The 21,650-nt window shown below is 38.7% G+C and overlaps 3 protein-coding genes across 6 annotated transcripts in view; 1 reads left to right on the forward strand and 2 right to left on the reverse strand.

Moving 5' to 3' along the window:
• The first annotated feature begins 1,560 nt into the window (after positions 1–1,560).
• Positions 1,561–8,072, forward strand: LOC132987568 (F-box only protein 47-like). The gene is made up of 10 exons (XM_061054677.1): positions 1,561–1,744; positions 2,070–2,231; positions 2,397–2,473; positions 2,875–2,949; positions 3,173–3,281; positions 3,473–3,646; positions 5,068–5,217; positions 5,380–5,522; positions 6,365–6,524; positions 7,151–8,072. The coding sequence occupies exons 1-10, from the start codon at positions 1,561–1,563 to the stop codon at positions 7,249–7,251; spliced, it is 1,335 nt and encodes a 444-aa protein (XP_060910660.1). The 3' UTR covers positions 7,252–8,072.
• A 4-nt stretch (positions 8,073–8,076) lies between these two features.
• On the reverse strand, positions 8,077–11,440 carry LOC132987240 (ADP-ribosylation factor-like protein 6). Of its 4 annotated transcripts, XM_061054157.1 has the most exons (9): positions 11,122–11,432; positions 10,812–10,862; positions 10,618–10,679; positions 10,423–10,491; positions 10,227–10,321; positions 9,464–9,593; positions 8,937–8,992; positions 8,814–8,826; positions 8,077–8,191 (listed from the first exon to the last, which is right to left on the reverse strand). In XM_061054157.1, the coding sequence occupies exons 1-9, from the start codon at positions 11,242–11,244 to the stop codon at positions 8,158–8,160; spliced, it is 633 nt and encodes a 210-aa protein (XP_060910140.1). In that variant the 5' UTR covers positions 11,245–11,432; the 3' UTR covers positions 8,077–8,157. The 4 variants fall into 4 exon arrangements, with proteins under 4 accessions (XP_060910140.1, XP_060910142.1, XP_060910141.1 ...); XM_061054159.1 differs by lacking the exon at positions 10,812–10,862 and having other exon boundaries at positions 11,122–11,440; XM_061054158.1 differs by lacking the exon at positions 8,814–8,826 and having other exon boundaries at positions 8,083–8,191; positions 11,122–11,431.
• A 631-nt stretch (positions 11,441–12,071) lies between these two features.
• The window catches only part of epha6 (eph receptor A6), a 163,872-nt gene continuing 154,293 nt past the window's right edge, over positions 12,072–21,650 (reverse strand). The window contains exons 12-17 of the mRNA XM_061054156.1: positions 21,180–21,241; positions 20,331–20,540; positions 19,007–19,156; positions 15,800–15,993; positions 15,349–15,498; positions 12,072–14,414 (exon numbers count right to left, since the gene is read on the reverse strand). Coding sequence (XP_060910139.1) covers positions 14,300–14,414; positions 15,349–15,498; positions 15,800–15,993; positions 19,007–19,156; positions 20,331–20,540; positions 21,180–21,241 — 881 coding nt within the window. The 3' untranslated portion in view covers positions 12,072–14,299. The remainder of the gene's footprint in view (positions 14,415–15,348; positions 15,499–15,799; positions 15,994–19,006; positions 19,157–20,330; positions 20,541–21,179; positions 21,242–21,650) is intronic.

The raw sequence follows: 21,650 nt of genomic DNA on the forward strand, positions 1-21,650 counted from the left end.
ATTTGTGATGTAAAGTAAATTAATAATATAAACACACAACATTTATAAACTTTTTTTTGTTAATGCACAAATCAAACCACATCAACAAGCAGATAAGCAGGTACACATACGACACACCAATACACATGCACACACAGACCCTTCCCCGCCTGCCTGTGCACAGTCATTATAAACATTAAACAATAAATCAGTTAATTTATGTTGAGGAGGAAGAGGAAAAAGAAAAGACCAAGAACCAAAGGGATCAAGCAACAGGTTAGCTGTGCTTTAGTGAACATTTCTAAGCTACACAGTCACAGAGCTGTTTTTAAACTAGATTACACAACTGTGGAGGGAAAACTGCTTTCAGTGTTGTTATACTGACCAGGCATTTATGCTGTTATTTCATAAATATTGCAATAATTTGACAATGATAGCAATACTATTGTACTTTAAAGGCATGGCGTGGTGGAGATTACAGGCTTATTTTAAATTCTGGCATTGGGATGGTTTTTTTAGGGCTGGCTTTATTACCTTTTTTTTTTAGCTTTTTTTTTATTACTTATATTTTATTTGCTTTTCTTAATGAGGATACATCAAAATAAACACAGTATATAAATGTTGGTGTCAGTTAACAATAGTCAGTTTAGCCTCCCATTTTCCTTGGCATGCAGATTGTTGTAGTCTTAAATTGTGTGTAAAGTTCTCCATATCATGTAGTTTTTCAACAATGTCAAACCAGTTTCTCCGAGTGGGGGGGGGTCCTCCTTACACCACTTTCTTGAAATGCTTTCTTTGATGAGTTGGGCTAGTTTTGATTGGACATTGGGCTGGTTTGGTCACACAGACCTAGCAACTCTGGTCCCGACCCACTTTTGGGCCCTGACCCACCAGTTGAGAACCACTGATCTAAACAGATGATTCAAACCACATTTCCACTCTTAAGATCACTGCAGTTAATACCATGAACTACCCTACACATTGATTATTATTATTATCATTATTTTATTATTATTATTATTTTTTTGTTTCTTCTCTTTCACATTATTACTTGTGGATAATGATAAGCGATTTGCTTTTATGACACTAACTTATAATGATGTATTTGGGGTAGGTATATTTTACATTATGTAGATATTTTCGTATTTTCTTAGAGAATCTTTTGCATTTCGGACTTCAGAGGAAAAACACCTGAGTTATTTATTTCGCGCCGTTCAGTGACATCAAAGATCTTATATTCATCACAGATGACTCCACTCTGAAATCTGCTGCTCTTCTACATGTAAAGTGGTTTAATGAGAATACTCTGTTTAAAGTTAGCTTGTATTTCTACTTTCTTTATGGTTCAGTCGATGAACACATATCTAAGAGTTAGTTAATTAAGGTTTTATTTCGTTTAGTTTAAAGATAGCTTAGCTTTTGCACTAAGTTAGCTATTTGTAGTAACTTCGCAGGCTTAGCTGCTTCTCCTGCTACATCAAAGTGGAAGTAAAACTATTTGATGTTCAGCTAAAGTTGGGTGAGTTCAAGAATTTGTTGTGCCTTTTTATTTTGGATACAGTCCAGCGGTGATAAAAAAAAATGGCAAGAAGAAGCTCGAGAAATGTCCCGAAGAACATCTCTACACTGAAGTCGCAGCTTTACAAGAGGACTCATGTTCGTCCTCGTCCATGCAGGACCATCATGACCCGCAGCCAGTGTAACACCAGCTTCTTCCACAGGCTGCCGTCTGAGCTGTTCAACATCATCCTGGATAAACTGACTGGTATGTGACAGATAAACACCATACAACCTGCTTAGACAGCCAGTGAGCCACTTCAGTAACAAAACTGAAGATTGAATTCCAATTTCAATAGTTTAAATGGCATAATTGCATTAAAAAAACATTTACCTTTATTGCCTGTTCAATGTTCATTTAGAATTTAACTGGAGACTTTCATATACTTTTCTGTCAACACCATTTCTTTTCTTGGAAATGAGATTAAAAATACAACAGAATTTGCTCTGAGTGGTTTAAAGTCCTGACAATTTGAACTGTGCTCTGTGTTGTTTTGTATTAATCTCTAATTGAAAGAATATGTGTTTGTCAGTGCTGGATATCAGTGTGTTCACCATGGTTTCCAAGGACATCACAAGATTTGTTGTGGACTACATCTCCACTATGACCTGGAAGAACAAAATGATCATCCACAACTTTCACTACTCCACCTGCCTGGAACGGAGATCATCTATTGGACATTACAGAGACCTGGGTAAGTGGAGATGTATATGTTGATAATTAGCAGTGATATAGCTGAATTGAACATGATCTTGAATCAGCCCCACACTGTACCATAAATAAGCTATACTGTTAAGTAAAGGAATGGGACATTTTATTATGTGTCTTTTTAATATGAGAATGTGCTTCACTGCCTCAGGTCTGTTGTTCAAGAGATGTACCCTGTTGCTACCCACAAAGGAAAGGTTAAAGTTTATCTTCAGCAGGTTTTCACAGGTAAGAAAAATATTGCTGAGAGGATATGAGAGCGGATGGAATAATATAAATCATTAAATTTTCACATTTTCTATTTGTATAACAAAAAGTAGCTTTGTTCCAAACAGTTGACTTTTTCACCAGATAATCTTCATTTTGAAAATGTCTTCCTTTGTCTTGTATTTGTTAATTTGAAGCTGCACGAAAGGTGCTTTCTATCTCATCATCGGCATCGGAAATGTGGTCACATCAGGCTAAATTACGAGTTTATTTGATGGATTAATAGGAAAGGCTTGCGTACATGCAGACTTTGCATGTTGGCTACCAAATTCACATGTATCATTCAGCCCTATCTATTAATTATAACTCATGCGTCTGATGAGGCAAAATAAAATAAAGCTGTGTCACTGATCGGTTTTCAGATTCCCTGCTTCATGCTGGAGCAGTGTTTGGCACAAGTCTGCATTGGTTTCTCCTGCTATGGGGTCTTCCTCCAGGTGAGGCTCTGATATCAAGCTTTAAACATTTGAAATGAACTGAAACCTAAATGTAATCAAGCAGTTCAAGAATAAATGTCAAAAGGATGGCAAAAGACAATGAAGCATGCATATTAAAACTTACAAGGGGAAGTCCTGCACTGATACCGATCTAATTCTTAATAAATTATATTTCACTTAACTAACAATTCTCTGTTGCTGTTCTCTGTTGAATACTTTATAGACTCTGATCGCAGGGTGGGATGAGTTAGAGTGCCACAGAGTGTTCATCTTTCTCTGCGAACACACAAATCTGCTGCAAAAAATGGAGGCAGTCATCATCGGCAAACCAGGTATGTGTCTCATTATCTGAATGTACATGTTGCTGAATATTTAAAACAGTTAAATTATCATATAGAAGAGTATCCATCAAGGGGACATACATTATTTTGCAGAGGGATAATGCAAATAATGAGCTTTTACTGTTAAACCTTGTGGAAGACTGTGAGGAATTCTGTTTCTCAAAGTCCCTGTTTGTCTGTAGGGGCAAGGTGGTACCAGGAGCTGCAGCTCCGTCTTTTCTGCCGCCAGGTTCTCTTGGACCCGTGGCCAAACCAGCCAGAGTGTCAGTTCTGGCTAATGCAACTCCTGAAGCCCTGGCCTTTGGTTTGCCAGGCACGTTTACTGTTTATCCTATACGGACCTCTGCTGACTGAGGGTATGATAACTTTTTGTTTTTACACACATGAGATGACCTATGGAGTTGGTGTTGGACAGAATCTGCCTCAGTACATGATATAAATGATTAAAGGCAACAAACAATACAATTCAATAACACATAATATAATTTTAATAACAATAACACCAACTGTCTGCATTACTAAATAAAAATTTAAGGACATCTTTTGAAAGTCATCTCTGAGATTAAATTATGATCTGGATGATTTTAGCTTTATCCAGAAGATTGTGTCAGAATTTGTCTACACTGCCCTTCTAAAAATCATACAGCAGCTACAATAAGCCTCAGTAATGATTCCTAACACAGTGAATGATTTTGCACCATATACAGTACTGAAAAAGTGCAGCTTTTTGGCATTGGTTGATTTTTAATGTCATTTATTTTTTTGTGATCAATTTTTTTATTTCCTTTTATAACAGACAGAGTTACAACGATCATAAAAATACAGACAAAAAGTAAGAAGACAAAAAAGTGAACCATAAACCCTGTGGCGTTCTCTCCCTCCCCACCCCATAGGTCTCTATTATAAATAAATACTGTGTGCAGGGAAAACAGATTCCAAAATAAATAATAATATAGCGCTTACAGCAGTTTGTTAATTCTTTCTAGCATCGATTCCCATGCTGAGATGGTGAGGTTGTATCATTCAGGAGCAGCAGAGCGGGAGAGCATGGCACAGATACACCCAGTACATCAGATAGAATATCACAAACCTCACCCCAAAATGTTTTAACATCCCTGCATTCCCAATACATATGCATGTAGGAACCTGTGAGTCCTTCTGTGCACAATGTGCAGTTTGGGGATGACAGTCGTTTCATGAGATAAGTCTTTCTTGGAGTTAGATACGTCCTATGAGTGGAATTGAAATGAATCAGTTGGTGATCAGGGTTCCTCGAGGCAATAACAATCGAGGACCATATCCTCTTCCAGTCAGGCTTAATCTCTCCAGCATATTGTTTCAAGTCGCCAGCCCATACCCGTGCAATAGGCAACTCTTTATAGGAAGTTGTCCGGAAGAGTGAGTATATCTGAGAAACCACACCTTTATTCTGCCCATTTGGGGCAAAGATGGAATGCAAAGGATGCCTGGTAAGTGGAGAGTTCCAAGGTACTCCATATGCTTTCATGGATGCATGCAGTTGGAGGTAAAAGAAAAACGATGAGCTTTTTAATGTCATTGAAGTATGTTATATATATAAAATGATCTGAATAATAAGTACAGAAATGAGTTGAATTTAGGGCAAAAACACATCACTTCTAAGCTTTTTTTTTTTGTTGAAGAGGCCTGGATGGCTCATATTTGGCCTTCTTTTCACCTTATTGTTGTATATTTTTCTGTCATAATGATGTGGGGTAGAACTATGCTTTTAGTGATTGAGATGCTTCCCTCCGTGTAGGCACCCTGGGATGGCAGGATATGGTGGAGAGGGGACTGCCTCACAACGATCTGTGGGATCTTGCCAGGGCTTTCCTCCTGCTTCTAGGCAAAATGGAGGTCGAATGCCAGACCTCTAATTCAATGCTTGCAATCTTGGAGGAGCTCATTGGTAACAAAGTCAAGTTTTTTTTCATGTCATTGACACAGAACCTTATTAGACACCTATCGTGGCTACAGACTCTGATGTGTTAAGAGTTCTTAAGACTTAAACTCATGGTCTAGATGCATTCCTTAAAATAGACTATTGTTCTCTCATACTTGTCATCTCCAGTCATTCCCCAACAATGGCATGTAGAGAATGTGGCTCGTCTGTTGGTGCTGTGTGGCAGCAGTTTCAGCTACTCTGTTCTGGCCAGCAAGGCCATCAATGGACGACTTCCTGAGATCTCAAGACTCCTCGTGTACATCATACTGGTGAGAATACTGGGCATTTTATTTTAGTTGAATGTGCTGCAAACGGAACTTCAAGTTAAACCCATGTTAAAGGTATTTTGGTAAATATTTGGCTTTGAAAATCAGAAATTGACAGAACATTGCCCATATTTTGAACCATCTATAATGCAATAAGCTAACACAGTCATCATGCAGTTTAATAATATCAGATTAAACCTACATTCAGAACAAGTGCACACCTGGAAATTTGTGAAGATGGCAGTTAAATGAGTCATCACAAACTCATTGCCTACTGCTGGTCAATGTGACTGATTTTGAATGTATTCTCCTCCAGTTCAGGATCAGGGGGCTGGAGCCTGACCCAGCATGCACAAGGCAGAAGGCAGACACATTGTTGGAAAGGTCTCCTTTCTGTTACAACTGTCTGAATTTGCATAATTGTCCCCTGTGGGCTTAAATTGCCACTTCATGCTGTCCATGGTGCTGAATTTATATAGATTTTCTATTAACTTCTCATAGGAGAGTCTAGGCAGCTCTAAATCAAACTTTGAATGTATCAGTATCAGCTTCAAAAAACTACAAAGGAACATGGCTGATATCCTATAGGGTATCTGTTCTCTATGATGGACATCATGTTTTCCCACTGACATTTCTAATAAGCTTGATTTCATTTATTTTGATTGAAAACTTCTTGACCAATCTCGTGTGTGTACACATTGATCGTTACCCTAACCAAGGACCTAGGAAATTAAATATCTAATTAAAATAATTATTGACTTGATTCATTTTATGACAGGACAGAATTGTTACTGTGAAAAAAAAGAATCTGTTCAGTTCTTTGTTTTGCATGGTGGATTCTACAGGTGTGCGAGAAGGACGGCTATCACATGTCCTGGGTGGTGAAGTTGGTGCAGCAGATCTTCAAGGTCCTCAGCACACCTCCTGAAAAGTTCTGCCTCATCCAACAGCTGGAGAACATGTTCTCACAGGTCACCAGGGAGTTTTTTGAGTTTAGTGTTACAGGTGAGGTGCACCAGCTTAATTCTCAAGTCGCATCTAGACAGTAGACATTTATTTTGAAAAAGGTTGAATTGATGGACCTGATAGGAAAATGATCCCTTACTCTAAGTTTTTTTAATCATAACATTGTTATATACCACTAATAAAAGTTTGAAGAAACAATTACAGTACTTATTCCTTCAGATGGTAGGGAAAGCTATAGTTTGAAATGATTAAATCACAATACTGTGTGTAGGTATGGCAAGCAGATTAGTCGTAGTTACCAAATACCTTGTGCTTGGTTTACAGAAGTGGAGATAATTATTTTTGAATTGAATGTATGAAGTACCCTCTGGATACAATACACATCCTATAGGGAAAAACCATTCAAGTTTATTTGGTGTATGTGTGAGCACAGCCTGGTTGTTGTTGGGAAAATGATATTGCATGTAATGTGAAGCTGCTTGGTTTCTCTGGATTGTTGGTTGTTTATCCGTCTGACAGCTCAGCTGACAGATGGGAACTCCTGATTTATCCTCATTTCACTGAAATTGTTTGATATGTTATTCCAATCACCCCCCCCTCACACAATGCCCAAAACCATACGAAAAGTTTTTAAAAAACTCATTCATTTTATCATCTCTTCTCAGGAAATCATCTGGACAACAGAGAGACTTTCCAGACCCTGTGTATCCTGTTGGACTCCAGTGCTCACTTCCACACTAAATTCCTCCACATGCTCCTCAAATAATAAGTTGGAAAATTAGAAGTAACGAAACATGAAACATAGGATGGAGAGCTGAGATCTGCTAAACTGAAGGCGAGTACCTCTCTTGAAAAGATTAATAGGGAGAAAAGGAGCTTTGAAACGGTATTAGGATGGAGGTGAAGATGAACCTGAACATGTGGAATATGCTTCACAGTGAACTGTTTTCTGTATACAACACTGCATTTGTTGGTCGAAAACAGAACTGTTTCATTACCTGAGCCGAGCACCATGGTTGTTTTCTTAACATTAAAGTTAAAAAATCTTGTTCACCTTCAACATCTTGCAAGTTCACTTTTGTAATCTTAATTTATTAACACTGAACACAATGTATTGACACTATTTATTACAGTATTTAATATTTATTTTTATTGAACCTCTGTAAATGTGATATAATGATTCCATTGTTTTTATACAATTTATTAAATTGTCATATTTATCTTCTTGTACATATGTTTATGTGTTTGAAGATTTTTCTGGCAGGATTTGATGCTGCCCTCTTATAAATACAGAAACACAGCATGCACTCAGCAGATACCCCTTTATTATCCCTCAGTCAGGACCAGATTCAGCAGAAAACTATTTCCAAAAAATACAGAGGTGACAAAATCAAATCGATTAACTTCTGTCACGGAATAAAAAAGTAGTAGCTTTTATAAAGATGTTTACATGTTACTTGAAGTAGAAACAATAAAAAGGACATTTTCACTGTACAGCACGTTTTTAAATTGCATTCAGTATGTCAGTAATGACATGTAATTAATTTCTCTCCAGTGGGCGCTTTAAATGAGTAGTAGCACTCACAGGTAGCAGCGTCCAGTAGGATGAATATTTAGATGGTGAATGAGATCCATTTGGTGTGGCAGCAACAACTCCATGGTGACAGGCATTTCAATGATTCAAGTTTTCATTGTTTTGATATGATCTGTCAGGAGAAAAAAAAATCGACGTCATGATGTATGTTGTAAATATGGAAACAATTTAAAAAAAAACGAATTCACATATAGAACAATGTTTTTTGTATGCATCGAAATAAACTGGCATCACAAACAGTAACATTTACAAGTGTACACAACACAAGATTTACGTTTAAACTGAAAAGCAAAAGCCTCATTTGAATGGGATTATTCAGTCAGGTGATCAAATGATTACGTGTTTGCTATGTCACAGAGATCTTCTACTATTGGATGTTCTTAGTTGTTCTCCCACTCTGATCCTGTATTGTATAATGCCTATAAACCTCCCTGCACATAACAGGCTCTTTCTGTGTCTGTAGCTTTAAAGAAAATGAGCTGTCTAACCACGCCCCTCTAGAAGGGCTTTGGTAGCTGGGGCTTTCTTGCACTATGCTCTAGTGTTTACGTTGAGAAGGCAGACTCAGGACAGAACAAACAGCTAGCTAAAGAACTGTCACCAACATAGGGGAGGGGTTACTGCACTTTGTGATGTCCCAAAGGTAAGGTGTGTGACCTTTAAATGACCACCCAGAAAGACACTGATGCACAATCACTTTACAAGAAGACAAAATGCAGCATGGTGATACTTACTGTGCAATTTGCTCTATGGGTAGGGAAACAAAACACATATTTGAGGTTAAAATGTAATTTCTGAGCACAAGTTTATCTAGTAGTTCTTTTTTTTTTCTAAATCAACTTTAAAGAACAAATTACCTTGTAGCCAGTCCAGCCCTTCCTGTAGGCCCTCCCCTTTGATGGCGTTGCTCGGGCTAGAACAATAAATTGTTGATGAGTTAATCTCCTTGTGGCATGCATTCACTTTCACATGACTTTTCCTAGGTCCTGGGTGTTAAAAGCTCTCTAGCTTTTAATCCACCCTGCCTTCCATCTGTCTAATAAGTAAGCGGGGTGGAATACACACAAATATATAAGAGCAATGATTTTGAATAGGTGGTGCTTTGCTTTTCTTACAATGTTTAACCTGATGGATTGAAAAGGAAAAAACAAATCTAGGAAGTAAAATTGGGTTATAAATGTATCTGTATGAGCTAGTAAGAAAGACATTAATGATACAGATGGGAAATGACAGGTCTTTGTTCAGTTTGCTTTATACCCTTCATAATGGTATATATATCATCATGTGGTCACCTGAATGCCACTTCATTCTTTTAGGACTGCGTGTGAAACATACAACGTATTGACTTGTTTCTTTGAAAAAAAAAAGAAATGTAATATATTACCAGATGTGCCAGGGTTTGTCTTTGATGTTCTCCAAACACAACATCTGTGTGACCTTCACTGACGACATAACGTCCCGCAGATCCATCTTGTTTGCAAAGAACAAAACAGGTATCTTTTTGCAGCAGATATCTAGGGAATAAAACAGAATGAGTGGCATAGAGGGAGACATAACAAATATTGTGCAGTTTCACTTTGATTAGTAGTTAAGGTGGCTGTATAGATGTAGAAATCTGAAAATGTGATGGTATTCTAAAATAATACATCAGGGAATAAAGTTGCACTATGTTGGACTATGTGCCATAATATGAGACTAAATCTAGCAAGTTGGAAGTGTCTCTTTACAGTATTTCCAGATTTCTTTCTTAGAAATAAGCTTGCAAATGATGTTTACATAAGAAGTCTTTCGCCAGACTAAAAACGCGTTCACTCTTAGCCTACCATGCCCGGTGATTGAACATTGAGATTGATTTTTTTATTGGAAAATAAGCATACAGCTAATATGCTAAAGCGCTTAAAGATGATAATTATTAATGAAACTGCAGCATTTACATGAACTCACAATACGAAAAAAACAAATTGACTCAATATGTATTTTGTTAATTGCTCCACTTTTTTCCCGCATTTATATATATTTAACACATTAGGGTATAGAGGATTATTCAGTTAGGGCTTTTACTTTTTTACCCTTTGTATTGTCCTTATACAAACGGTGTGAAGAGAATTGAGCCAAAAAATAAAGATACTGTAAAGAGTTTTTTTTACCTTCATGGTTTAGAAGATTATTTAGTTCTTCTTTGGCAACAACCATTCTTAATTTGTCACTGCTGTCAATAACAAATATGATGGCATGACTTTCTCTGAGGAGGACAAGAAAAGAAGTTTGAATTGATACAAAGTCTTATCACTGTAACCTTCATGTATCGTTATATGTTATGATCATTTAGTGTCTTTTTCTTACTTGTAGTAATGCTCCCATAGGTTTCTGTATCTACCCTGTCCGGACATATCAAAGACTGTAAAAGACAGGCTGCAGGCGGAGAGAGAGAGAGAGAGAGAGAGAGAGAGAGAGAGAGGGATGGATGGAGTGTTAATGCTGTTTGTAGGCACGTTAACTATAAATGAATATATATGACAAATGTCTAGAGAATTTTACCTTGAACTCTTGAACTTTTCAATGTTGAAACCAATTGTTGGGACTATTTCTTGAGCCGGTGTCTGCATGCATCCATACAAAATATGCATAGACAGACACATACACACAAACACACACACAAAAAAACACAGACAAGTAACAGCAAGAGCATGTCAACACAGAGATGGTAATAGAAAGTATGATATGGGCTTTACCTGACTAACATGTTTCCAGTCTTCTGACAATGGGCCTAAATGATTGGAATTCTGAAAACAAGCAACCAGTGAATGATTGCAGTGAGGAAAGGGGGCAGGCCTTTTCACATTATTTATCCAAAATGTTCATATCATAAAAAAAAACAATATTTTAGCTTCTGTTCTTATATCACAGACTTCATGAGCACATAGGTCTCTCTCTGTCTCAAATGGACAATTATCATAAAAACAATTATCATTAAAGTGGGCAATGAATGAAGTCACTAAAAAGTCATATAATAAAAGTCATATCATAATTTGATCAACTTACATTTGCAGGTTTAAGTTGGTTGATGATGGTAGTTTTGCCGCTGTTGTCCAGTCCCAAACACATTACGTTGACCTCTTTTTTCCTCAGGCCGAGCCAGCCTGACAGTTTGTCCAGCAACCCCATTTAAACTGATTGATGTAACACTAAATAACTTTAAGGCATCACCCCATAGATAATCCGACTACTGGGAGTGAAATATAAGAGTTTGAGTTGACTCTCAAACAGTTCGGTAAAGACAAACACGAGTAGTGGTGTTCTCAGTTGGTGCTGTGAATAGTGTCACAAGCTATGATTCCGCCTGGGCATCCCGGCTTGTAACAGGTAATCCTATTAGGGTGAATTAAGCTCTGTGAACCATCCGGCGACCTGAGCATGAAGTATGGAGCTTTTGTAGGCCTCCCACCGTGATGTATTTGATCTACTACTCTGACACCTTACTGTTCCTCTCCTCAGCTTTCCTCATTTTCAGCCAAGGCCAACATGCTGTCAGTCTGTGTGCTTCAAAATTATTCAAACAATCTGTGACAAGAGTGTGTTTGTGAATTTACAGAAAATGACAGTCAAGCACAAACAACTGTAACATTTCTTTGTATCCATAAACAAACATGTATAAGGACAAATTTCATATGCTAGAAACATGACTTTAATGGACAATGTATTTTTAGAAGACATGTGGCACACCATCAGAGAAACAGTCATCTATCCATTCTGAGAATGGATTACATTTTCATGATGACCGCGGGAATCCAATTTTGACTTCCAACATGGCAGGTGTGCAGCTGGTCAGTGGTCCAACAGCTCCATCTTTTGGTTATCAGATGTGTAAGACTTCATGATCGTTCCCAAAGTGACATTACTGAAAAGACTACCCCTCCAATAATTTTTTCCATTCTCAACAGCTTGCCTGAGTTTGAAATTGAAACAAAATTCAATAAGCAGTCAACCACCAGAACTGTTCATCTTTATTTGCAAATAAATATTCGCTGTAACTGCCTCTTACAGTGTGCAAGATCTACAACATCTCTTTGGAAATTATAGAAAAATAAAATACAAGAATTATAAGTATACTTGTACTTTGTACAAAAGAACGTTCTAACATTGCTCAGCAGTAGAACATGCTAAACAAACAGCATCTGATATTTTCCATATTCTGTAGAGGTGTGAAGACCATGGGTGATGGTGTGCATATGTATACTGTACGTCTGTGTGTTTTTATTCCTGAAGGCCTGGCTGCATAACTACATAGTGACCCAAAAGGCACAGATCTAGAGATCCAGTTTGCCTTGGAAAATATTCATTTAGTCACAGAAAAAAAATCAGCTGATGAGGGGCATGGGATCTTACAGTATGAATACAGAATACAACTAAAAGCAATGGTTAGGTCCTGTGTCTGTACTGAAACTTCTGAGCCACTCTAAGGTGATTTCTATCTTGTATGGTTAACTAATTGTAAGGCATTTTGTTTGTGTGTGTGTGTGTGTCTGTGTGTGTGTGTGTGTGTGTGTGTGTGTGTGTGTGTGTGTGTGTGTGTGTGTGTGTGTGTGTGTGTGTGTGTGTGTGTCTGTGAGTACATGAATGATGATGTAAGAATAACACATTATGAGTTATGATGCTGCTGTTCGTGTTTTATGTTCATTTCCTATCTGACTCTTTGTCCTGACCACAAGCAACTAAGATTACAGCCTTAGCCCCGTTTTCCACTGGCACGTTTTAAGCTACTTTTGCTTCCACCAACTCGACTAACTAGTTATATCCTCCAGCACTGCCTAATCACCACTGACTTACAGACTGGAATAAAAACAAACTTGATTTCAATGGCAAACATCTGACAACTTGACATCATCTTTTCATTTCACACCATTTTTATGTACACTTCTCTCCCTAACATCCACAACCTTTACATGACTGCATGACTGGAGTAAAATTACTTTGTGAAGAATGTCCAGGTGCTAGTAGTTATACTGCTCTGACATCTCGGATCGTTTTGTCCCAGAAGTGCAAAAACACCGGCCTTTGCATTTATGTGTACAGGCAAAACTAAACAAAAGAAATGTATATCAAACAATCTCAGCTAATTCTGAAAAACCATACAAGTCCAGGTTAAGTTTTCAGACAATTTCAAACATCTCCTATCTATTTCTAAACTCTGTGAACATTCATATGTTAAGACAGTGGAGATTGTGCACTTTCAGGCAATGTATAACATTCACTATCCAAAACAATCTGGCTTATCAAACAACGATGAGTACACTGGTTGCTCAAAACTGTCAAAATAGACTTGTATGGTTGTTCATCTGAAGGCAATAGATCCAGATCTGCAAGCTTAGTATCCGACAATAAAACAGGTGGATGATATTTCTGAGAACCTAAGGTTAAAATGTCAGCTAAAGTTCTGTCATTGCACGACCCTTCTTGTCTATCTCTATCCGAAATACTGAGGTGACTGCATAATTCTGTATTGCTGATTTTGGATAGAAATCTTATATAAATATATATAAATCATTTTAAACGAGATCCAATTTACTAGGGCTTTCACATACAGGACTGCACATTTATAGATATAGGGTTATGATAATAATTAGCCATTAATTGTCTATACACTTTTAAACATTCAGAAAAGCTCTTCTCACTTCTTCCTTCAAGTATACGCATACCAGATTCTCTGGAGAGAGTGTAAACGTAAGCAATGCAAATAATATCTTCATGATGAATTATAAAAACATAAGATAATAAATACTGAGGATACTTTTTATCAAACTTTTCAATTGCACACCCGTTAGCAGCTACATGAGCACATAACTAAGAGCAGAACAAAAAAAAGTCAAAAGATTTAGTAGATTATGTTTGCAAATCTACATCTCTAGATATTGTTGCTTCATACACAAAGTACTGCTGCTGCAACAAGGCATTACATTCCCCTAAGTAAGGGCCTTAGCCAGTCTTTTGAGTCTGTAATAGTCTGGCAGGACCAAATATTTCGGGTTCGGGGTGTATAGTAGGAAAACATCTGGATGTGAGGAAGACCAGGGGGCAGTCTGCTGTGGTAGTCAGTCTGATGACCTCTTGCATGAGGGGTTAAGACACAGGCACAGGCTGGAGACTGTCTGTCCAAAGGTCTAGACTTCACTTCCCTCTGGTCCATCTATCTGTCCATCCAAGGCTGTGTTAAAGGTGGTCCTCATACATGGAAACCCTTTTCCTGTTCGTGCAGTAGCTGAAGGCGGAGGGTTTGCACGCTGCTGATGATCCGCCTCTGGTGGCCTATCAGCTCCACCCCAATACTCCTCACATCTCTAGGCCGAGAGGGGAAGGACAGACACACAAACACAAATGGAAACCACTTTAATCTCACTTTTGAGGACTTTTCAGTGACTTCCTTCTCTCTTAGTTGAGTGGATATTGTTCTCACTGTCAGGTAACAGGCAGTGATTTTTTAAAGACAATTATTCATATAAGATTGAAGATTCAATATATAAATCTAACTGTGAGGAACTCCTTTTTCTATCCTACATATAAACAAACAATTTATGTTATATGTGCATCAAAAAAAAAATCTAGTGTGTATTTTAGAAGACACAACATCATCAAGTAATGTGAAAAGTTGTAAATAACAAAACGGACTCCCATAACTTTATTCTACATTTTCCATGATGCAACTTGTAAGTCTTTAATAAGAGACTTGCCTGATTTGTACCCAAATCTTCAAGACATTCCCAGTTTAAAACGCATACTATCTGTTTTTGGAAGTTTCAACTTGAAACTGAAATAAACCTGACTGCATCACTATAACTTCATCAGGGTATCTCAGACTTTGACGTTCACCCTGAAGTCACAGGAGGCATTCACATTAGTAATCTGACTGCAGGAACTGTTGGAACCCTCCCACTTTTTTTTTATTGATTCCACACCACAGGAACTTTGAACTATTTTAGTTCCAGGGATCCCATTTAGAGGAACCTCTTTAGCTCCTGCTTCAGAGTAGGTACTCTCCCAGCACCATGGGGGTGCGACTGCAGACAGAAAAAAAGTTCCCATGGTGTGTAGTTCTCAGGGAACTCTCTAGTGGATAGTTCCTCTTCAAAAAGTCAACAGAACTGTTTGGACCCAAAACACCTATTGTAAAGCCATACATTAAATCAAACAGAACTTTTTAAAACTAGTTAAATTCCTCTTTTAAGAAATAATTCTACTAAGTGAACTAGTCTTATTTGGGTATTTGGTACTCACTCGATACTCATCCTTGCCACAGAGTCTATTGTGTTGTAGCCTGCTGCCATGAAATTGCTCTTGTACTGGCTCATCTTAATGGAGTCCAGCCAATCGCCGATGGAGATGAACATTGGGTAGTCCATTTCCTCCCCCGGAGACTCTGGTAAACTGACACAAAAACAAAGCCTTTGATGCAAACTTACTGGCTTAAAGTTTGAAAGAGTGAAACACATTGGTCTTGATTTAAAAAGTTAAATCTCTCTCTGAAGGTACAGTCTTTGGTTGTATTTAGGATCTTTTCTTACTTTGATCACAACATTTCTGTTGATTATAACTCAAAAATTCTCTCGACCTTTATTACAAGGAAATAATACTTCTGTAGATGCTTGACAGATACCATTTTTGTTCACTTCTCCTCAAAGTTACTAACAGTCTAACAATAAACAGAACTAGGACCTCAGTACTTTACCTCTGAATGTCTTCTACCAGGGGCAGCAGACTGCTAGGGTTGCGGATCAGCTTATCCAAGAAGGAAACCACATCTGTGAATTTGGGCCGCTGACTTCTCTCCTTCTGCCAGCAGTGCAGCATCAGCTGGTGCAGGGCAACGGGGCAGCCCATTGGAGCAGGCAGCCGGTAGCCCTCTTCAATGGATAGAATCACCTGGAGAGATTATTGAATGTGAATACAGATGAAAATGTTTGCACAGTGTCACTATGTGAATTTGAAAACACTTCTTAGACATGTTGGACAATATCAGCAGATAAAAGTAAATACTGCTAAAAACGTAATGTTTCTCACAGGAGCTTTAAGCATGTATATTTTTAACCATTTTGCTGGTTGAGTGGCAGCAGAAAAAGTTACAAGCAAAACACTACCATACATTCACATTTTTAAGCAATGTGTTATGGACTTCACATATTCCAATCCACTATTTAAAGTCTTTTTGCCTATTTTTAGTCTCCAACAACTTCAACTTGTGATTCATAAATGCTGTTATGTAAGCTTTTTCATATCCCCCAACCTTATTTATTTGAATTCCTGAGATGGAAAATACATTTAAACTAGTTCTTTGTTATAGTGCCCTAACCTCATCTTTACAATTAATCACCTCCAAAGAAGCTGAAAATTTAAAGGCGCTATATGTAACTTTCAAAAATACTGCGTTTGTAGTGACACCGCAGGCCTTTAGGCGAACTGCACCAGTAACCTGTTGCTTGCTCTCGCTGGCGTGCTCGAGCATCATCATCAGCCGCGAAACACTGGATATTTACCGCCATAATGTTTACAGAGTGGCCTTTTTCTGGCTGATTCCACATGTTGAATCGCTGTGAGCCGGCCGTCGCCAAAGCGGTTGGGGGTAGGAATCTCTCTGATTGACTGTTCAGCTAAGCGAAACAGGAGAGCCAGTGCACGGGAAGAAATACGGAAGTGCCTCTTCTATTCTTTTTCCACTAATAAAAGACTGACGCCAGCGCCATTTTCAACTTTTTACCAGACATTATTCTCGATTAGAAGTTCGTATATTACGAGTGTTGAGCAACAGCGGTGAGAAAATTGTCTTCTCGTATCTCAAAAACGGTTTATTTATCCGTGTTCTTCCTCATCCTTTTCAGGTTTCCCGCCGCCTGCTGGCATGGAGAGTTATTGCCTCTCGCTCGTACTTGGTGGTTGGCTGTCGGCTGCAATCTTTGCGATGTGTTCTAGTGCAACTTTTTGGCCAAGACAAAAGGCGAGGCCGACGCCACAGGCGGCCTTTGTCGCCACCAGTTCTCTGCCGTCTGTTTGGTGTGTCAGGGCCCTAAGCGGAGCGGAGTGAGGAGGACGTCGAGAACGCGCATATGACGTCTTCCAGGAGCTTTCGCGGAAAAACCGACCTGAGTAAAAATGTTATACAGGCAACACAGATAGACAGTGAACATCTACTTTTTCACATCAGTTAACCGTTCGCTTATTAATGGGCGATTAAAAACGATTTATACATGTAAAAAGTTTCATATAGAACCTTTAATGTGCTTACACTCATACAGAAGATCTGCATCATATCTGTGAGTCTCTGGGAGTAGAGATCTGTGTATCTTTTGTTGGGAGCTGTGGTAAGTGGCTGACCAGGATGAGATAGCGTGTAGCTGGTTTTACAGCTTGGCCGGCCTTTTGCCTTGGAAAGCATTTCTAAGCAATTTCCAAACACCACAAATCCGCCTCAAACCCCGGGACCTTAGTAAATGTGTGTGTGGGGCTGTCTGTGTATAGATGTGTAGAAATCTGTGTGTAAGGGGTTGAAGGGATTACGGTTGAGCTTTCACACTCAGCGGAGAGAGGGATGGATCTGCTTCCTTTGCGGCCCCTCCAATCCCTGACCATAGCCCAGGGATCAGCGGGTTTGCGCCGCCACACTGAATTCACAGCTTTAAACTCCCCGTCTACCGGACCGAAGTCCTCTGAACCTCTGACCTTTACTGATCTTTCCCTTTTCCTCTCACTCATCTTTCTCTTCCTTTTAGTGAATCTCAGCAGCATTTCTGTTCTCCCCTCCCCTCTCTCAGAGGTAAGCTTTTGATGTGGGAAAACAGTCAGGGAGCAGGTTAAAGGGCAGCAACTTTAACAGATTTATTGAAAAGTAAACTCAGAATTTACTCAGTGGCGCAGGACTTGAATTGAGGAGTAAATATTGAGCTGTGTTGTAGTCAGGTTGGGCAACTATGCTTGTGAGGGAATATTTGAGGAAACCACATGTACAAGACTCTCCCATTTTTTTTGAACAGTCACTGATATGCCTCTGAAAAAAAATCACTTTTCACTTATTTCCTGTACAGTAAAATCCTGGAAGTATTTTAGATACATTAAAGTCCACTTGTGACACATATATTATATAGAGAAGGTTTTGTAAATGTGTATGTATTTCCTTGGTATATCAATTTGTGTTTCACACCACAGCAGCTAATACAAGGGACAAACTAAAGAATCAAATTACAATTCATGTGTACTACCTCTTCCTGACTGCAGCAGCCCTACCTCCATTGGCATGTTCCATTTTTTTTGCCCAGGGTGGCCCAACTGGGGTATTAACTTATGCAGGGGTGGCCTGATGTTTGTGTGCACTAACAAAATAATATCTCTAATTAATTGAACTTCTCTGTCTCCATTAATAATATCTCCTTTAACACCTAAAGCATCATGCAGATGTTATATACCTGTGGTGTTAGTTTCTTTAACTTTAAAAGCTAACACAGCATTGGGAAAACATGTTAATCTTCTAGCTTAATCTTGAAGAACTCACAAAGAACATGGTTGTCCAAAGTCACATTAACAGGACATAAAACATTCCTTCACACAGTTTTCATTGCCAATACATTTGACAAGATTTAAAGAACAAACAAGAGAAAATGTGCTTTGTTGAAATGCAAAGAATGCTATTTTGCAACACAGACCAAATAGTTGTTTTTAATACAAGTCCTTCCTCTGAAAAGACAAACACCAAGTCATAGTTTAGGATTTTGGGGTGCAGATTTCAAGTTGGGCCTGGCCAACCATCTGGACACACCCATGGTCTTTTATAAACACCGCAAAAATATACCAAAAGCTTTTTGTTTCAGGGTGCACTTGACTCTGCCCATTGTTTGCCCTCTGACCCAAATACAGAATACACAACCTCTTTTATGACTGCGATACTCACATCCTGATTAGACATTTCCCAATATGGCCGCTCCCCATATGACATCACTTCCCACATGACTATGCCATAACTCCACGCGTCACTTGCAGAGGAGAATTTCCTGTACGAGATGGCCTCAGGAGCAGTCCATCGGATGGGGATCTTACCACCCTGTTCACACACACACACACACACACACACACACACACACACACACACACACACACACACACACACACACACACAGATAAAAATGAAAGATTAAACACACACTGACACAAATAAAAGTGTTAGAACTCTGAGGACATGCAGCCTGAAAATGTTAGTGATATCAACTGATTATGCACAACTTCATGTAACACATAAGGTGCCTCAACCCTGCAAACATCACTTTCCATCAGACCTTTGACTGAAGAAACAAGCTGTTGCATTAAGCTTAAGCTCCTGCTGAGCAGTTAAACCACACATCACTTATAGCTCTACTATTTTTAATCCTGAGACCAGACCTATCACTTTGTTGTTTATCACTTCCTATTTCACCCCAACTCCTCTCACCTTTCTCATAACCTCTCGTCATGTTTCTCTTCTCGTCTGCTCTGCTCTGCTCTGCTTACTCTTCTCTTCTCTTCTCCTCACTTCACCTCTCCTCTCCCCTCCTCTCCTCTCCTCTCCTCTCCTCCTGCCTTTTCTCTCTCCTCACCTCACCCTTCACTTGCTCTTGGTTGACCTCAATGACAGTCTTGTGCGTGGACTCGGACAACTTGGAGCCCTAAACACAGCATTTCCTACACACAATAGCCTCAATACTAACCAGGAAATGGAGGTCACCGTGGGCTCAGACAGATTTTCAGAACATGATCCTTTCAGCACAATAGTTTTTGAAGTTAAGCTCTTGCTATCTCAGGCAACTCCATCTTTTGCTGTCTTACAAGAGAGGAAGGCTAGAGTGATGCACTGGTTTGCTAAATTAAAGTATGACCGGGGACTTTTTACTGCAAAATTTCACATGTCTTTCCAAGGACTTTTACATGCTGACAAAATGTAGGGTTTGGGGAAGTGATAAGCTTGCTTTTGGGAATAAAATCAAAAGAAAAAACAAGAGCAGCTATTGGCAGAGTTAAATAAATTACTTGTATGTTATTGTTATTGTATGTTATAACATGTATGTTATAACATACATGTTATGTTCAATTTTATTAAACATTTACTTGAAAAAGCTGACAAAACACACATGCATCAAACGCATAAATCAGATGATGTTGTATCCATCCAAGTTTGAACTTCTACACATATGTAACACATTGGCTTGTATCTTCTTTGTTTTAGTGAGTTGTGTCAGGCGTACCGTTGTGGTGTAAGCAGCCTCTGGGTCGTCCTCCAGGACTCGCGACAGGCCGAAGTCTGACACTTTACACACCAGGTTGCTGTTGACCAGGATGTTCCGAGCTGCCAGATCTCTATGAACGTAGCCCATGTCTGACAGATACTTCATGCCTGAAGCAATACCACGCAGCATGCCCACCAACTGGATGACAGTGAAGTGACCGTCATGTTGCTGACAGGGAGAAAAGGGTATGGGGAAAAAAATTATTAAATCAGAAGAGTTATTGCAAAACCCAGGGATATTACAATGGTGCAAAAAACAAACACAGGAATAACTCTGAAAAACATAATGGTATGGCAGGGTGAGTGTGGCTTAGTAGATGAGTCCTTCGTGTCTAAAGAGGAAGGTCAGGGGTTTGATTTCCAGGTCCTGTGGCCACATGTCTGATGTGTCCTCCGGTAAGACAGTTGCTGCCACTGCTCCGTCAGCCGAGCATGAATGTGTATGAATGGGATTACAGTAGCTGACGCTGATAGCAACTTTACATAGAAGCCATCAGTGTATAAATGGGTGTGAATGGTTAGGTGTGACATGTGGTGTAAACTGAAGTCCATTTACCATTTTTTTATAGAGCAGCAGACTATAAATTGAAAATGTTCACTGCTTACATGAGAGACAAAGTATTTAGTTCAAATCATGCTTATAGTTCATTGATAAGGTACAAATGCTTATCTGAATTTGGTTATGGTTTTGTTTCGTTATGGCTCTGTCGATTTTAAAACAATTCACATCAACATTGTTTCCTTAAAAAAAAATACAACCATAGCACAGAGATAATCCCTCCAATTCTCAGATCAACTCAACACTTACCCTCAGGAATGAGTCCAATGATCCATTTTCCATGTACTCCACCACAATCATCACAGGCCGACCTGCAAACAAACCAACACAAAAACACCTCTTATTTTCAGATGTCATTTCTGAGCTGTAATAGATTCGTTTTGCAAGAACAAAAAAAACCTACAGTGGAAGTTGAAAGGCAAGACTGAGGAAATGGGACGAAACACTGTTTGACACCAAAGTTATTTCCATTTATTTACAAAAAAGACTGAGGAAAAATAAAATGCTTGCAAGCATGAAGTCAGATCGTTGTCTGTGCAGAGATTTCCTCTTGGACCTCTGACCTCTACATTACATGTAGGTTAATATATGTTAGATCAGAAATACTTTTTTATAGAAATCACAGTAAAAGCATTGCTGTAAAATCTCTATTATCATATTTAATGTGAACGGTGTTAAATTAATAGTTTGTGGTTTGCTATTAGGAGGACACAGTTTAGA

The sequence above is a fragment of the Labrus mixtus genome, chromosome 13 (assembly GCF_963584025.1).
Source record: "Labrus mixtus chromosome 13, fLabMix1.1, whole genome shotgun sequence".
Taxonomy (NCBI): domain Eukaryota; kingdom Metazoa; phylum Chordata; class Actinopteri; order Labriformes; family Labridae; genus Labrus; species Labrus mixtus.